General features: G+C 38.8%; 1 protein-coding gene across 3 annotated transcripts in view; it reads right to left on the reverse strand.

Annotated features, from left to right (window-relative positions):
* Positions 1–14,381, reverse strand: part of Dennd1b (DENN domain containing 1B) — a 231,217-nt gene that overhangs the window by 121,732 nt on the left and 95,104 nt on the right. For 2 of the 3 annotated variants that reach the window (XR_009057142.1, XM_057769834.1), the window contains exons 7-9: positions 14,263–14,343; positions 7,168–7,221; positions 2,111–2,221 (exon numbers count right to left, since the gene is read on the reverse strand). Coding sequence is in view for 2 of the 3 variants with exons in the window: in XM_057769834.1 (XP_057625817.1) it covers positions 2,111–2,221; positions 7,168–7,221; positions 14,263–14,343 (246 nt within the window). In the remaining variant the exon portion in view is untranslated. The remainder of the gene's footprint in view (positions 1–2,110; positions 2,222–7,167; positions 7,222–14,262; positions 14,344–14,381) is intronic. The other variant, XM_057769835.1, reaches the window with a different exon arrangement.

A 14,381-nucleotide genomic window follows, 5' to 3' on the forward strand; every position in this document is an offset into this window, starting at 1 on the left:
ACATGTGTGTCTCCTTAATCTCAACAGCAAACATAGCATATCAAGCTAGCTTTTCTCTCATTTTACATGTGAAGAAGAAGCTAAGTTAAAGAAAGGTTACTGCATCATTAAGAGAGGGCAAAAAATTAAAACCAAGAAAGATACTAGTATTTTCATAAACCTATATTGGGATTTGTTTTGTTTCCCTAAACAGAAGTTTCTCTTCCCTCACACACTCACTACCAGCTTGACTCCAGTCTGTTTGACTTCCTCCTCCTTAGAGAGGCATTCATTCGATCTACACACACTTTACACAAAACACAAACCAGCCATTCACCTCCCCGACTGTACACATGCATTTTATCTTTTACACAGCACTACACATTCCATGTCATAATAGATGCTTATTTGTCCAACTGTTTATATATTTCATACCAGTTAAATGTAAGCACACACACTGGTCTTGGCTGTCTTACTGATGAGTTTATAGTGCCTAGGAAAGGGCCACACACAAATATTCTACACATGAATTACTTCCTAATCTTTGTCATGACAATAACTCCCATTGGAAACGCTGTAAAATCTTGAAAATTTCTAGGAGGATGAAATGACAGACTCTGAGTGGAAGAGTAGAACATTAAAACCCCACCCAAATCATCCAGGTGGATCTTCAACGGCTCTTTAAAACCGTGAGATAGAATAATTACTGGAGCCAGTCATTAGTACTGATGTTGTGGTGTATCTCCTCATATCCATCTTTAAATATCTTTAAGATCTAATTATTCTCAAGATAAACATTTTCAATTTGGAAAATAATGAACATAACAATCTTATATACTTGATATCTAGGGTGACAGGTGTGGCCCCATACAAGGAGTCACCATACAAGGGGTCAGGACCTGTTTTGTCTCACACTGTGGCTCTCCAACAGCTTTTTTGTCTTGAGTTGGTGATTTCACTTCTCTGGAAACTCATGTTTTTTGGGTTATTTTTTTGCTTTTTTTTATATTTTATATTTATGAATTTTTCATGCACGTCTGTGTGTGTACTACATGTGTGCTTTGTGCCCATAGAGATCAAAAGAGGGCATCAGAGACCCTAAATATGATGTTACATACCACTGTAAGCCACCATACAGATGCTAAGACCAAACCCCAACCGTCTGTATGTATAGGAAGTGCTCTAAACCACTGAGACATCTCTCCAGACCAACAAAATACCTTCCTTATGACTAAACATTTAAGTTGAAAACCTGAAGGAATCTTAGAACTCTACCTAGTCTAAAATGCTACAATATTTTAAAAGAATTTTATTCCTATTATAAGAGAATAAAATGTTAAAAGTAGATTTTTATTTTATATGAAGTAAATTTATGAAGAATCAATTTATTATGGTTTTAATATATCACAGATTACTCAAATCACCTAATTTGTTTTACACATTTTGAATCTGAAAATACTTAAATTTTACATTTAATAAAGAAAAACAGGAACTCTCACAAAATACTTCTGAATATTCTTCTATGACCTAAGAACAGTCCTTTCTATTCCTGCCTTTCCCACAGTGATGAAGAGCTTCCAGAAGAACACTGAAGTGACTGCCATAAAACCTGTGATTTATAAAAATGCTACTTTGACTTTTAAGTTATTAGCAGCCTGAAGAGCTCCTCCAAACCAGAATTATTATAGAATCTACTCCTAAGCCCCATAAGGCAACAAAGATGAATCTGCTATTACCAGGTTAAGAGAGCAGCTATTATCACGGGCCCGCAGTTTCCTTCAAGTAGCTCCAATGGAAAAAGCCACAAGTGAATAATAAAGACCTCATAATAGCTCTCAAGAGTTCTCTGTGTGATGAAGGCACTAAAATGAACTCCAGAGACTTTAAAAAGGGGAGTAGAACACCTCATCTCCTGATAAGGGAAAATAATTAACCTGACTTAATGCATCTGCAAAGGCTTCTATAAATCAGACTTTTATACTTCAAGAGCCAGATTAAAACCATATATTAAAAATATGTAGATATTGTCTTTTAAGTACATGCAGTACAGCTCTAAATCTGCAGACGTTTTCAGGTCTTTTTGTGAAGCACTCAATATGTGTTACTCACAAGAGGAAGTGTGAAGACTTACAGTGCTTAATTTGCTCGAGGTAATAATGATGCGCCTCTCGTGCAACATGCTGGCGTACAACCGCAGCATGTTGTTCACGTCCACGGCAACAAAGTACTCTGTCAGGTTTCTCTGCACAAGAGAAAAGAACTGTTTGAGCTACAGTTCACAGGAATATGAGGGAAAATGTTTTATAGATTTACCAGTTGTAAAGTTCAAAAGAAGATATTATTAGAAGTGGCATTCGTTAATTAATAATAATTAAAAGTGATACTCATCGGCTGCCACATAACATGCCACATTCTACCATTATCTAAAACATTGCCTGTTCAATACAAGTATTTCTCAAACATGAGCACAGGATGGATCCCACACTGCAGTCTCCCTCAGCACACCACCATTTTCCCAGCTCCAGCCGAAGACTACTTAACTATTATCTTTAGAGCATGTATCCAGGGACCCCAGTTTTAGCCAAATAATACTGGTGATTCACATATATACTGATGTTTGTAAAACTGCTACTCTGGAAAAATATATTTCAATTACTTCAAGTTTATCATTGCCTCTCCAGTGCCTAGGCACCCAATGGAGGAGAGGGATTTATAAACCATCCTTTGTTTCCTTATTAAAGAAAATCTCTAGGTTTTATCCCCCTTCGGGCTTCCTTTTTGTTACTATAATCAAACATAACCGTGATGCTTTAAATCGATTTCTCAATTTAATACTTGTTAGACTTCCACTATAAAACAAAGCAGGGTCAGTGCTACTTAGGACCCGTCCTCAGGAATTACTTTCAACTTACTGTTTAAAAAAATAAAAACCTCAAGCATTTTAGAAAGCAAATATTCTAATGCACAGAAAGTATAGAGTATGGTGGGCAAACATCTAAAAGGCTGAGTTGGAGTGTGGGGGCAAGAACGTAAGAAATTTTCCTGTTTCTTCAACTTGTAAAAGGCAGGGATCTTACAAGACAAACTGTCAATCACAGCATCTCAAATGAGTAAAATATGAAGTTTCAGTGAGTGGTATTCAGCCTGGTGGGGAGAGGCTCACATCCCACTGTCTCTGAAGCTCCCTTTACCTCCCAACTCCACTCCACTACAACATTACCTTTAGAACATGAAACAGAGCTACTTTCGTCATCACAAAAACATCCCGAAGTGGAGAACTGCTCCCCAGCACCCAGCACTGCCAGATGCTTCTATTCTGTTTCTCTCAGCAGGACAATGGGAAGTATGTCAGTGATAACATAAAACTTTATTCTTCTATGTTCTCAGTAGTCGGTGTTTAATGGAATGTTTGCTTCTTTAAATAGTGGAAAATGATAGTCTCTAAAGATGAAATTCAAGCTCTCAAGATAGCTTAGCAGGTAACAGCACTTGCCTTGAAGCCTGACGACCTATTTCAATCACTGGGACCCAGATAGTGGAAGGAGAGGATTAAACCTCAGAAGCCGACATCTAACCTACACAGATTCCTTCGCTCAAACTCTCTATCTCCCCTCTTCCTGTCAGTCTTCTTCCCCAACACCCCTGCCTCCCTCTCCCCACTTCTCAATGTGTTAAAAATTAAAAAATAAAATAGAAACTAGTAGTGGTTTGCTAGTGAATGTAACTAGAAAGAAAAAAGAGAGTAACTCTGTATGAGACTTCCGAGTGACAAGGTCATGGACATCTGAGTCATGATCCCATGTCCATCAGGTACAAAGGTCAGGGATTCATCATGAGACCTGAGAGCTTGGGTGGTCTATCCTGAGCCATAGTGTACAATCAAGTATGCAAAGTCTTTTAATAGAACTTATCTGAAAAACCCTTTCAGTGGAATTCATGGCATTGGATGTGTACAGAGTTTTAATCTGATAGTCTTGATTTGATCAGAAATATACCCAAGAGATGCCACATCAAATGACAAAAGTATCTGTTCAACTATGTTCATAGCAGCATTGTTTGTAATAGCCAAAACCTGGAAACAACCTAGATGCCCTTCAATAGAGGAATGGATGAAGAAAGTGTGGAATATATACATATTAGAGTACTACTCAGCAGTAAAAAACAATGACTTCTCGAATTTTGCGTGCAAATGGATGGAAATAGAAAACACTATCCTGAGTGAGGTATCCCAGACTCAAAAAGAGGAACATGGGATGTACTCACTCATAATCGGTTTCTAGCCATAAAATAAAAGACATTAAGCATATAATGTGTGATCCTATAGAAGCTAAATAAGAAAGTGAACCCAAAGAAAATCATATAGTCATCCGCATGGAGAGGGGGAAGTAGACAAGATTCCAGGGCAAAAACTGGGAACTTGCGGGTGAGGTGGCATTGGGCAAAGGGGAAATGGGATGAGAAATATGAGAAGGGGAGGATGGGAGGAGCTCGGAGGATTGGGATGGTTGGGATATAGGAAGGTTGGATACGGGAGCAGCGAAGTATATATCCTATCTAAGGGAGCCATCTTAGGGTTGGCAAGAGACTTGACTCTTGAGGGGTTCGCAGGTGTCCAGGAATATGTCCCCAGCTGGTACCTTGGGCAACTAAGGAGAGGGAACCTGAAATGACCCTATCCTATACTGATGAATATCTTGCATATCACCTTAGAACCTTCATCTGGCGATGGATCGAGGTAGAGACAGAGTCTCAATTTGGAGCAACGGTCTGAGCTCTTAAGGTCCAAATGAGGAGCAGAAGGAGGGAGAACATGAGCAAAAAATCAGGACCACGAGGGATGCACCCACCCACTGTGACAGTGGAACTGATTTATTGGGAGCCCACCAAGGCCAGCTGGTCTGGGACTGAATAAGCATGGGTTGATTCCGGACTCTCTGAGCATGGCGGTCAATGAAGACTGATGAGAAGCCAAGGACAATGGCACTAGGTTTCGATCCTAATACATGAACTGGCTTTGTGGGAGCTTAGCCTGTTTGGACGCTCACCTTTCTGGACGTAGATAGAAGGACCTTGGTCTTCCCGCAGGGCAGGGAATTTGGACTGCTCTTCAGTATCGAGAGGGAGGGGGAATGGAGTGGGGGGAGGAGAAGAGGAGTGGGGATAGGGGGAGGGAAGTGGGGGGAGGGCAATATTTGGGAGGAGGGGAGGGAAATGGGATATGGGGAGCAGGTGGAAATTTTAATTAAAAAAGAATAAAAATAAATAAATAAGAAAAAAAAAAAAAGTTTACAACTGGGGGCTTGGGAGATGGCTGGACTTGTAAACACTTGCCACACGAGCATGAAGACCTGATTGAGATCACCAGTTCCTGTAATCCTAGCGCTTGAGAGGTAAGCCAGGTAAGACTTCAGGAAAGACCAGTAAGCTCCAGTGCCAGCCTTTCTCACAAAACAAGGTGGAAAATGACAGGACACCACTGCTGACCTCCAGTCTCCTCATGTACTCATGTGTGTGCATACACATGTATACAATCACATGGCTATCCATACATATGAAAACACAAAGAAAATTCACATTTGTTTTGAGCTATACTATCAGGAGCCATTTCCTCCCCCCCAAAAAATTATTATAGAGATCATCGCCCTGAGGAGGTTGCAGAGGGCTCCACTTCCCAATTGTATTAAGAATTGTTTTATTGACAAAGCCTATCCTACACCCAAATTAACTGTTAATAGAGAGTTATCTGTTAGCGGAACCCGCCTCACACTCTAACTATCTAGAGAACTAGGTGTGCCAATTTGTGAACTCCTGGCAGAGGAATCGTCAACTGACCGACCGTAACCTCTTGGCCTATGTGCCCCAGCGTCCCAAGCTCCTCATCCAGGAGCTATATAAGCTGCAACCATGACTCTAAGAAACGGAGGCTTTGACAAGAACTCTGCTTGGCCTCCTTCCTGTCTCCCGCCCATGTCTTTCAGGTAGTGCCCCTCCGTGACCCTGGAATTACTGGAACTGCCAGGTGGGTTACACCTCTAGACTAAGTAACACGCCAAGGCGGTCGACACTATACATTTTTCTCTGTTCCTTTCCCTTCCTCTCCCCTCCCCTTCAACTCTCTCCCATGGTCCCCATACTCATAATTTACTTAGGAGATCTTATCTTTTTCTACTTCCCATGTAGATTAGATACATGTATGTCTCTCTTAGGGTCCTCATTGTTGTCTAGGTTCTCTGGGGTTGTGATTTGTAGGCTGGTTTTCTTTGGTTTATGTTTAAAAACTACTTATGAGTGAGTACATGTGATAATTGTCTTTCTGGGTCAGGATTATCTCACTCAATATGATGTTTTCTAGATCCACCCATTTGCCCGCAAATTTCACGATGTCATTATGGGAAATTTACATACTTATAATTGTCAATCACTCACTATTTACGTTTGAGAAAGTAAATGTTATAATGATTTGAAAACTATATGGAAAAATAGTGCACATCTGAAATATATACAAGAATATCTGAAGGAAATCTTCTAGTAATTTTCCATTGATTTGATGGTTTATAACTGATTTATTTTAATGTTCTAAGAGAAACCGAAGTGGGTATCTTCCTGTTCCTACAGTTATCAAATGGCATGGCAGTACATCCAACATTTCCACTTATCCATGAAAGCTTAGACAGAAAGTACTAACTTGGATAACTCTCAAGAAAAACAAAGTATTTCCGGTATAGCATTATTACTTTTTACAATATCTTCAATTCTAATAAAATGCCTACTGCATTAAATTAAAACCAGGAAATTAACAACTGAGACACTAAGATTTAAACAAAGCTACAGAGAAGACGTCTAAAACTTAATGATCCATTTACTAAAATAACTATAAAGTGGCACATTTTCCTGCAATCTTTGTTCCCCACTAAGAGAAGCCACACCTCTACACCCCCTCACATTCAGACAGCCAAGCTCCAGAGCTACCTAGGTGTGGAGGCCCTATCCAACTATCCCAGTGGCACACATTCTTTTCTCCTCATCAGCACGGGCATTACAGAAGGAATAGTAGGGTAGACACATGGGAAGAAAAGAAGAAGTCACCCTGGTCCCTTACTCTTTCCTAATTTCTCTACAGAGAAACAGTGGGAACAAAGTTAACATTTGTAAGATGAAGACATTTTAGAAGAATTCACAGACACTTACACTCTCCGGGATCGTCGGGAGTCCAGTTATGTCAGGGGCAATGAAACAGGAGTGCTAGGAAGCAATAATAAAGCACAAAAGGACAGAAAATTAAAATTTCATATTCCATATAATTTGCAATAAGGATCAAAAAGAACACTGACAGATGAATGTCACAGATGAACAACTGAACTTGAACGTGAAAGAATCTTACAGGAAATGGCAAATGCAAACAATTGTACTGTACCATACCAAAAGCAATGATCAATTCAGAGACTCTGAAATTGGACAGAAGCAGAATAATCTGTGTAAGTACTAAGACCAAAAAAAAAAAAAAAAAAAAGAATATATTTCCAAACGATTACACATATAGAAATATACCTATGAACATATATTTCAAAACATATTTAGGAGGCCGGGCGGTGGTGGCGCACGCCTTTAATCCCAGCACTCGGGAGGCAGAGGCAGGCAGATCTCTGTGAGTTCGAGGCCAGCCTGGTCTACAAGAGCTAGTTCCAAAACAGGACCCAAAAGAGCTACGGAGAAACCCTGTCTCGAAAAATCAAAAAAAAACCAAAAAACCAAAAAAACAAAACAAAACAAAAAAAACCCAAAACATATTTAGGTAGAATAAAAAAAAAAATAAAAGCATGCTAATTAAGAGTTCGTAAAATCTACTGACTCCTGGGTTTCTGTAATAAATGATAAGAAAACTTTTGTAGCAAGTGCATTATTTAAAAAAACAACAATAAAAGTAATTTTTATAAGACTAAAACTTGAAAAATATATTTGCTGTCAGGCAATGGTGGCACATGCCTTTAATCCAGGCATCTGAAGGCAGAGGCAGGTGGATCTCTATGAGTTCAAGACCAGCCTGGTCTACAAAGCAAGTTCCAGAACAGCCAGGGCTACACAGAGAAACCCTGTCTCAGGGGGAAGAAAAAGTATTTGCTATCCAAAACTATGAACTTTTTCATATACCAATAGATAAATATTAACTTCCAGAATAAATAAAGCAATATTATGAGATATCTACATGAAAAGGATGAGTCTCTAACCCCCAGTGTCCCCAAAAATGGTCCCCCATTTTATTCACCCAAATCAAAGTGCAATCATCAAACTGCTTTATTTTTATTAATACTTTTATTTTCTATTTATTTTCTGTTGATATTATGGTCCAAAATCATTTTAATATCGTTATTACATAGGAATATATTTAATTTTGTCTTATATCTAAAGATTAGAACAGAAACTTTCAGCATTTCAGTATTTAAACAGAGCTGAACAAGCACGATGCTGATTGACACAGCCACAGTTTTCCAGGGTGAAGAACAGTAAGTCCCAAGATGACCTGGTGACAAAGGAGACAGGTGACAGAGCCTCGAGCACGGCATGCACTTCAGCAAACTGCTGAGAGGGGACATGCAAGCTTGTGTCTATTAAACCCTTTATTTGGATGTGCTTCACATTATCCCGTTTCATAAAATTAAAAAGAAAGAAAGTACAAACAGAAAACATTCTCAATGATTATTTTTAAATAGTCCATTTTCCAAAGAACCAGAGTGAATAAATCAGAAAAAAATCAAATAGTGATTTGAGAGGCAGGGTCCTGGTCACTCACCAGCATCAGTGAGGGTTGATCTTTCAGAACTTGCTCACTGGCAATAAATAGCTCTTGGTTCTTATGAGAGAAAAATGAGCATTTTACTTTCAAAGGGAAGCTTACCTGTATGCTGAGACAAACCCATGTTGCTACATTACACAATGAAAGCACTAGAGTGACATTCATTCTGCAGGACACTCTACATTCTGACCTGCTAATCTAGTCTGGAAATGTTCTGTACAAAGTTTTGCACTGTGAGTACAAAGGCAGTGGATATTTAATGTTTTTTTAAGTACAGTTTAAAAAACAAAAATATATACATATTAACTTTTTATAAAATCTGCAATATTCCAGTTATCAATAATCACTTCTAAGACTTCCAATAAAGATTTCCAAGATTATCAATTTTAATCTGTGAGATAAAATTATCTCCAAGTCTAGTTCAATACAACTGCTCTAGTTTTCAAACTGCTAATCAGTAATGGACAGGACTAGGTGCATAGTAATCTGTTGTTGACTACAAAATAAATTATTATTGAACTTCATACAAAAGCAATAAATGGATTTTACTATTATATCAGATAACTATACCTTGAAAGCAGCTCCATAAGATCTGGAAGCTATTATAGACTATCAATTCAAAACTAGCCAACAGGTATATAGAAAGGTTTTTCACATCACCAAGCACTAGAGAAATGCAAATAAAAGCTCCAATATGCGACTTCACTCCTGCTGTAGAATAACCCCTCTGTATGCTGTGAATATGTTTTATTACCATTGGTTAAAAAAGAAGCTGAATTGGCCATTAGCCGGGCAGAACAGAACCAAGCAGGAAATCCAAGCAAAGATAAGGGAGAAGAAAGGTGGAGTCGGAGAGAAGCCAGCAGCAGCTGGAGAAGCAAGATGTGAGGTAGCAAGCCATGAGCAGCATGGTAAAATATAAACTAATGGAAAGGGGTTAATTTAGTTGTAACAGCTAGTTAAAAATAAGCCTGAACTAATAGGCCAAACCGTTTGTAATTAATATTAAGCCTCTGAGTGATAATTTTAAAAGGGTCTCAAGATCAGGCAGTACAGAAGAAGCCTCTGTTTACACACTCCAGTTCTACAAATATGATCAAGTAGATGAATAGTAGGAAGCACCAAGGCAGCTGTAAAGAGAATACCAATACATCGCTGGTGGAAATGGAAATATGCAAAACAAAATGGAAGCGTCTCCAAAAGGTAAAAATAAAATTATTCTACTGATGCAGCAACCCCACTCGAGTGTGCACTCAAAAAGAAGGACACGAGTGAATCTGCATAACATGTTCACTGCAGAGGCACTGCCCCCTTGTTTATGGAAACACTGCTCACAATAGCCAGGAAATGCAATCGACCTTGCATTTCACCAATACACATACATTCTAAAGGTAATTTTATTTATACCCATGCACAAACATGGCAACTACTATCTAGCTATTAATGTGAAATTTTGTCATTTGTGATAATATGGTTAAATTGGAGAATGTTACACTAAATAAAGCAATAAAAATAGACACATGATTCCACTCATATATGCCATAAAAAACTTGAGCTCATAGAATCAGAGAGATATCATAGCATACTCCATCAACAAATACAGTTATTCTATTAAAAATAAAATAAAAGCTTGGAGCACAGCTCAGTGGTAGATGGCAGGGCCATGGGTACCATATCAAAACAAAAAAAGACTAAATAAATAAGACCTGAATGCAGTACATTTTGTGAAGATTTATTTAAATTCATATGATGATGTGTGTTTGTGTATATATACACATGTGTGAGGGTACCTGTGGAGCTCAAAGAAGGGCATCAAATGCCCTGGTACCAGAGTTGCAGGCGGCTGTGGGGCACTGACTTGGATGCTGGGTACAAAACTAATCCTCTACAAAAGGGCCTCTGCCTGCTGAGCCATCTCTCCCACTCCAGAGTACATTCTTACTGCTTAGTAATACCTTACAACACCTGCTTCCATTATTTATTAAGTATGTATATTTTAATTGAGCACATAAATCTTGAACTAAGTATTTGTATTGCTTTATAAATATAATAGTTTTTTTTTAAAAAAAAAATATGTCCTCTTTTCATAAAATCTAGGCCTCTTTGATGTCTTCCACTTCTCCTACCTCTCTACTACATTCCGACTAACCACGACAGTCTCTGCATTATTTGGAATTCAATGACCTGTGAGTCTTGAGTTCCTCCTTACCTGAACTTTTCTCTAGTTCAGGTTTCCTGATTTCCTTTCTTTTTCATAATAGTCTGTCTGGGGGAGCAGATCAGACCTTTTCCTTTATGCTCCCAATAAACTATTAGATAGCAACAGCTACGCCTGCTGAAGACTTCTCAATTTGAGTTCAAAATTCCATGTTCTCCTGGGCTTTTCATTCTGTAGTTTCCAGTGAAAATTTGATTCTATGAACTGTGGAGTTTGCAGCAAAGATTTGAGGAAAAACAAACATGGTCAACTATGTGGTGAGAACTTCATAAACAGAAACAGGGCAGCTTCTAAAGTAAGCCAAACTCCAAACAGGCTTTGGAGTAAAAAGAAAGGATGTGTTCACTTAAGATTCTAACCAAAACAGTAAGAACAGAGTGTGCTGGAGAATATTATTTTCAGGTGTGTGACTTTTGTGTATGCTACATTTGTTTAACTCTGTGAAGCTGTGATTCTTTGCCTGTCTAAAACACCTGATGTGCTACTAAAGAGATGAACTGCCAATAGTGAGGCGGGAGCAAGGATAGGTAAGGCTGGCAGGCAGAGTGTAAACAGAAGGAAACCGATGACCAAGAGAACAAGGAGAGGAGGACATCAGGGGTCATCTACCCAGCCAGTCACAAAGAAAGAAAGAAAAGAAAGGAAAGGAAAGGAAAGGGAAGGAAGGAAGGAAGGAAGGAAGGAAGGAAGGAAGGAAGGAAGGAAGGAAAGAAAGAAAGAAAGAAAGAAAGAAAGAAAGAAAGAAAGAAAGAAAGAAAGAAAGAAAGAAAGAGGGAAAGATGGGCGGTGGTGGCGCACACCTTTAATCCCAGCACTTGGAAGGCAGAAGCAGGTGACTCTCTGTGAGTTCGAGGTCAGCCTGGTCTACCTGTGTCAAAAAAACAAACAAAAAACCGAGAGGCAAAAGGTAGTCAGAAAAGCTAGCAAGACACAAGCCAAGCTAAGGCTGGGCATTCATTACTAAGAATAAGCTTCTGTGTGTGTGATTTATTTGGGAGCTGGGTGGCAGGCTTTCCCAAAAAAACAAAAGAATAAAATGTCACACAACAAGAGTGGAATAAAATAGTGAGACAGGAAAGAAAAACTTGGAGTAAAGCTAAGAGGATGACCCTGAAAGTCTAAGCCAAAAATTTGGAAACTGTCTGTATAAAATGGGGAGTTACAGGCAGATATGGTAGCTACTTGGGAGGCTGAGACAGAAGGATTGCAAATTGGATGCCAGCCAAAGCAACACAGTAAGGCTCACAGCCAGAAGGCACTACTCTGTCTCAAAAAAATTTTTAAAGGTTCTTGGCTACTTTAGCAGTGTGAGGAAAGAATCCATCTCATGGCATGGTTTTCCTTAGGAAAAACCTAAAACTATTATTCTGCAAAAAGATCTTAGCAATAAAATAATTCCTAATGACATATTGATATAACCATAGATCAGAACCTCGCTCGACCCTCACCAGGGAAGATTCTTCTTGCAATAAGTGGGAAAGTGACACAGAGACCTACAACTGGACAATGTGCATAAAACGAGAGACTTTGGAACACTCAGTCCTAGACGGAATGCAGTTATCAAAGCCCTCCATGCAATGCTCACGGGTCTATGAGGCAGAGGAAGCAGAAAGACTGTACAGTACGACATGGTGGATGGATGACTCCGAGGAAACACTGTCTTCCATACCCAGCATGACTCATGCACATATGAACTCAAAGACTGTGTCAGCATGCACAAGACCTGCACAGGTTCAAGCCAGATAAGACCCAGCACTGAGAGAGGGAAATGGACTCAAAGTCCCACCTCTAACCAAGAAGCTATTTGCAACTGATATCTACAAGAAAAAAGAAAATTAGTTTTCTCCAATGGAGTGACACTGGGTATACCAAGCACCCTTTAGGGGAGTCCTCGTGCCGAGCTGTAGTTGGCCAACATAAATGAACTCCATGGATTTCTTTTGGGTGTGTTTTGTTTTGTTTGGGGTTCGTTGTGGCTGTTATACTTGTGCTGTTTGTCTGTTGCTTAGTTGGTTCAGGTTTGTTGTTGTTATTGTTTCTGACAGAGAAAGAAGATAAAATTGGAAATGTAGGAAGGTGGGAGAGGATCTGGGAGGAGTTGGGAGAAGGAAAATTTTGATCAAATACAGTGTATGAAAAATGTAAATGAAAACAAAATTCTAAGGGCAGGGGTCTCCATGATGGAGTGGGGACCTAGAATACCTAATGCCTAGGGGACCACTAAATTTTTTTAAGTTACAAAGTGAAGAGTTACAAATTTTTAAACAGAGAATTAATAAAAGTTTAAGGAAGTTTTTACTCTGATGACTTTAGAAGACAGAACTAGAAGGAATCTTTTCAGTAGAACTGCCAAGAAACTGAATGGGAGTGCATACACTGGGACTTCAGAAATGGAATAAGAGAGCACAGCTATCCGTGCAGTGCAGGGCACAACAGGCATGAAGACAGTTATTTCCAAAGAAAGAATATGAGAATAACAATTTCATTATCACTCAAAACTTCAAAAAGCCTCACATGAACAAAGATTAAAGCTGAATTTCCTCCAAGGTTTTCTTCCCCTATTAATTTTTTCTTCTCTTTTGAAAAAGAAAAAAAAACATATTTGCAAGAAAAAGTGAAAGTATCACTAAATAAATCTATTTAATTTAAAAAATTAACAAAAGGTATGAATGAAACCTCCATCGTTATCTACAACTTTGGATATTTACAAGTCCCCACAATACAAATCCTGGCATATCAACCTAAATATATAAAAGGGGCAAAGGTCGCTGAAAGTCTCGGCAGAAAACTGGCACCATAAGCTTGTTGCTCACACGAATGCTGCTCACATTCCAGGGTTTCATAACTAACCTGGAAGGTATGTTCCATGTAAGGAAAGACAGGACATTTTAGCTAGAATCTTCATTTTTCATGTTACTATGCAACTTTCTCTTCTGAAGCATGCCTCATTTCAGGAGAGGTTTTGAGTATGTGTGCATGTATATGTGTGTACACGTGGGTACATGATTTTATTATGTATGGATTTCATTTTGAAATCCAGTGTTCCTTACAACCAAAATATTCCCACAGATTTGCCTATTGTCAGCACATACTAGCTTTTCTTCAATTTAACAGCTATAATAATATGCAATACAAGTTATATGAATCACACCATGTCACAAGTCGACATTAGCACTAAGCAAGGCTAACACAAACATTGAAATTTTCCTGGAAACAGGATGACTTGGCAAATGCATCCTGGATTGCCACCCAAAAAAAGGTATAAAGTACATACCACACTCAAGTTGACAGGCGTGTTTGCCTTCGGTACTGGGTGGTTATAGAGTGATTTGAGAGTTTCATTCAAATCATCTTCCTGAAACAAAAAAAGGATCATTTAATAATTAAAATACA

Source organism: Chionomys nivalis, chromosome 5 (assembly GCF_950005125.1).
Source record: "Chionomys nivalis chromosome 5, mChiNiv1.1, whole genome shotgun sequence".
In the NCBI taxonomy this organism is placed as follows: Eukaryota; Metazoa; Chordata; class Mammalia; order Rodentia; family Cricetidae; genus Chionomys; species Chionomys nivalis.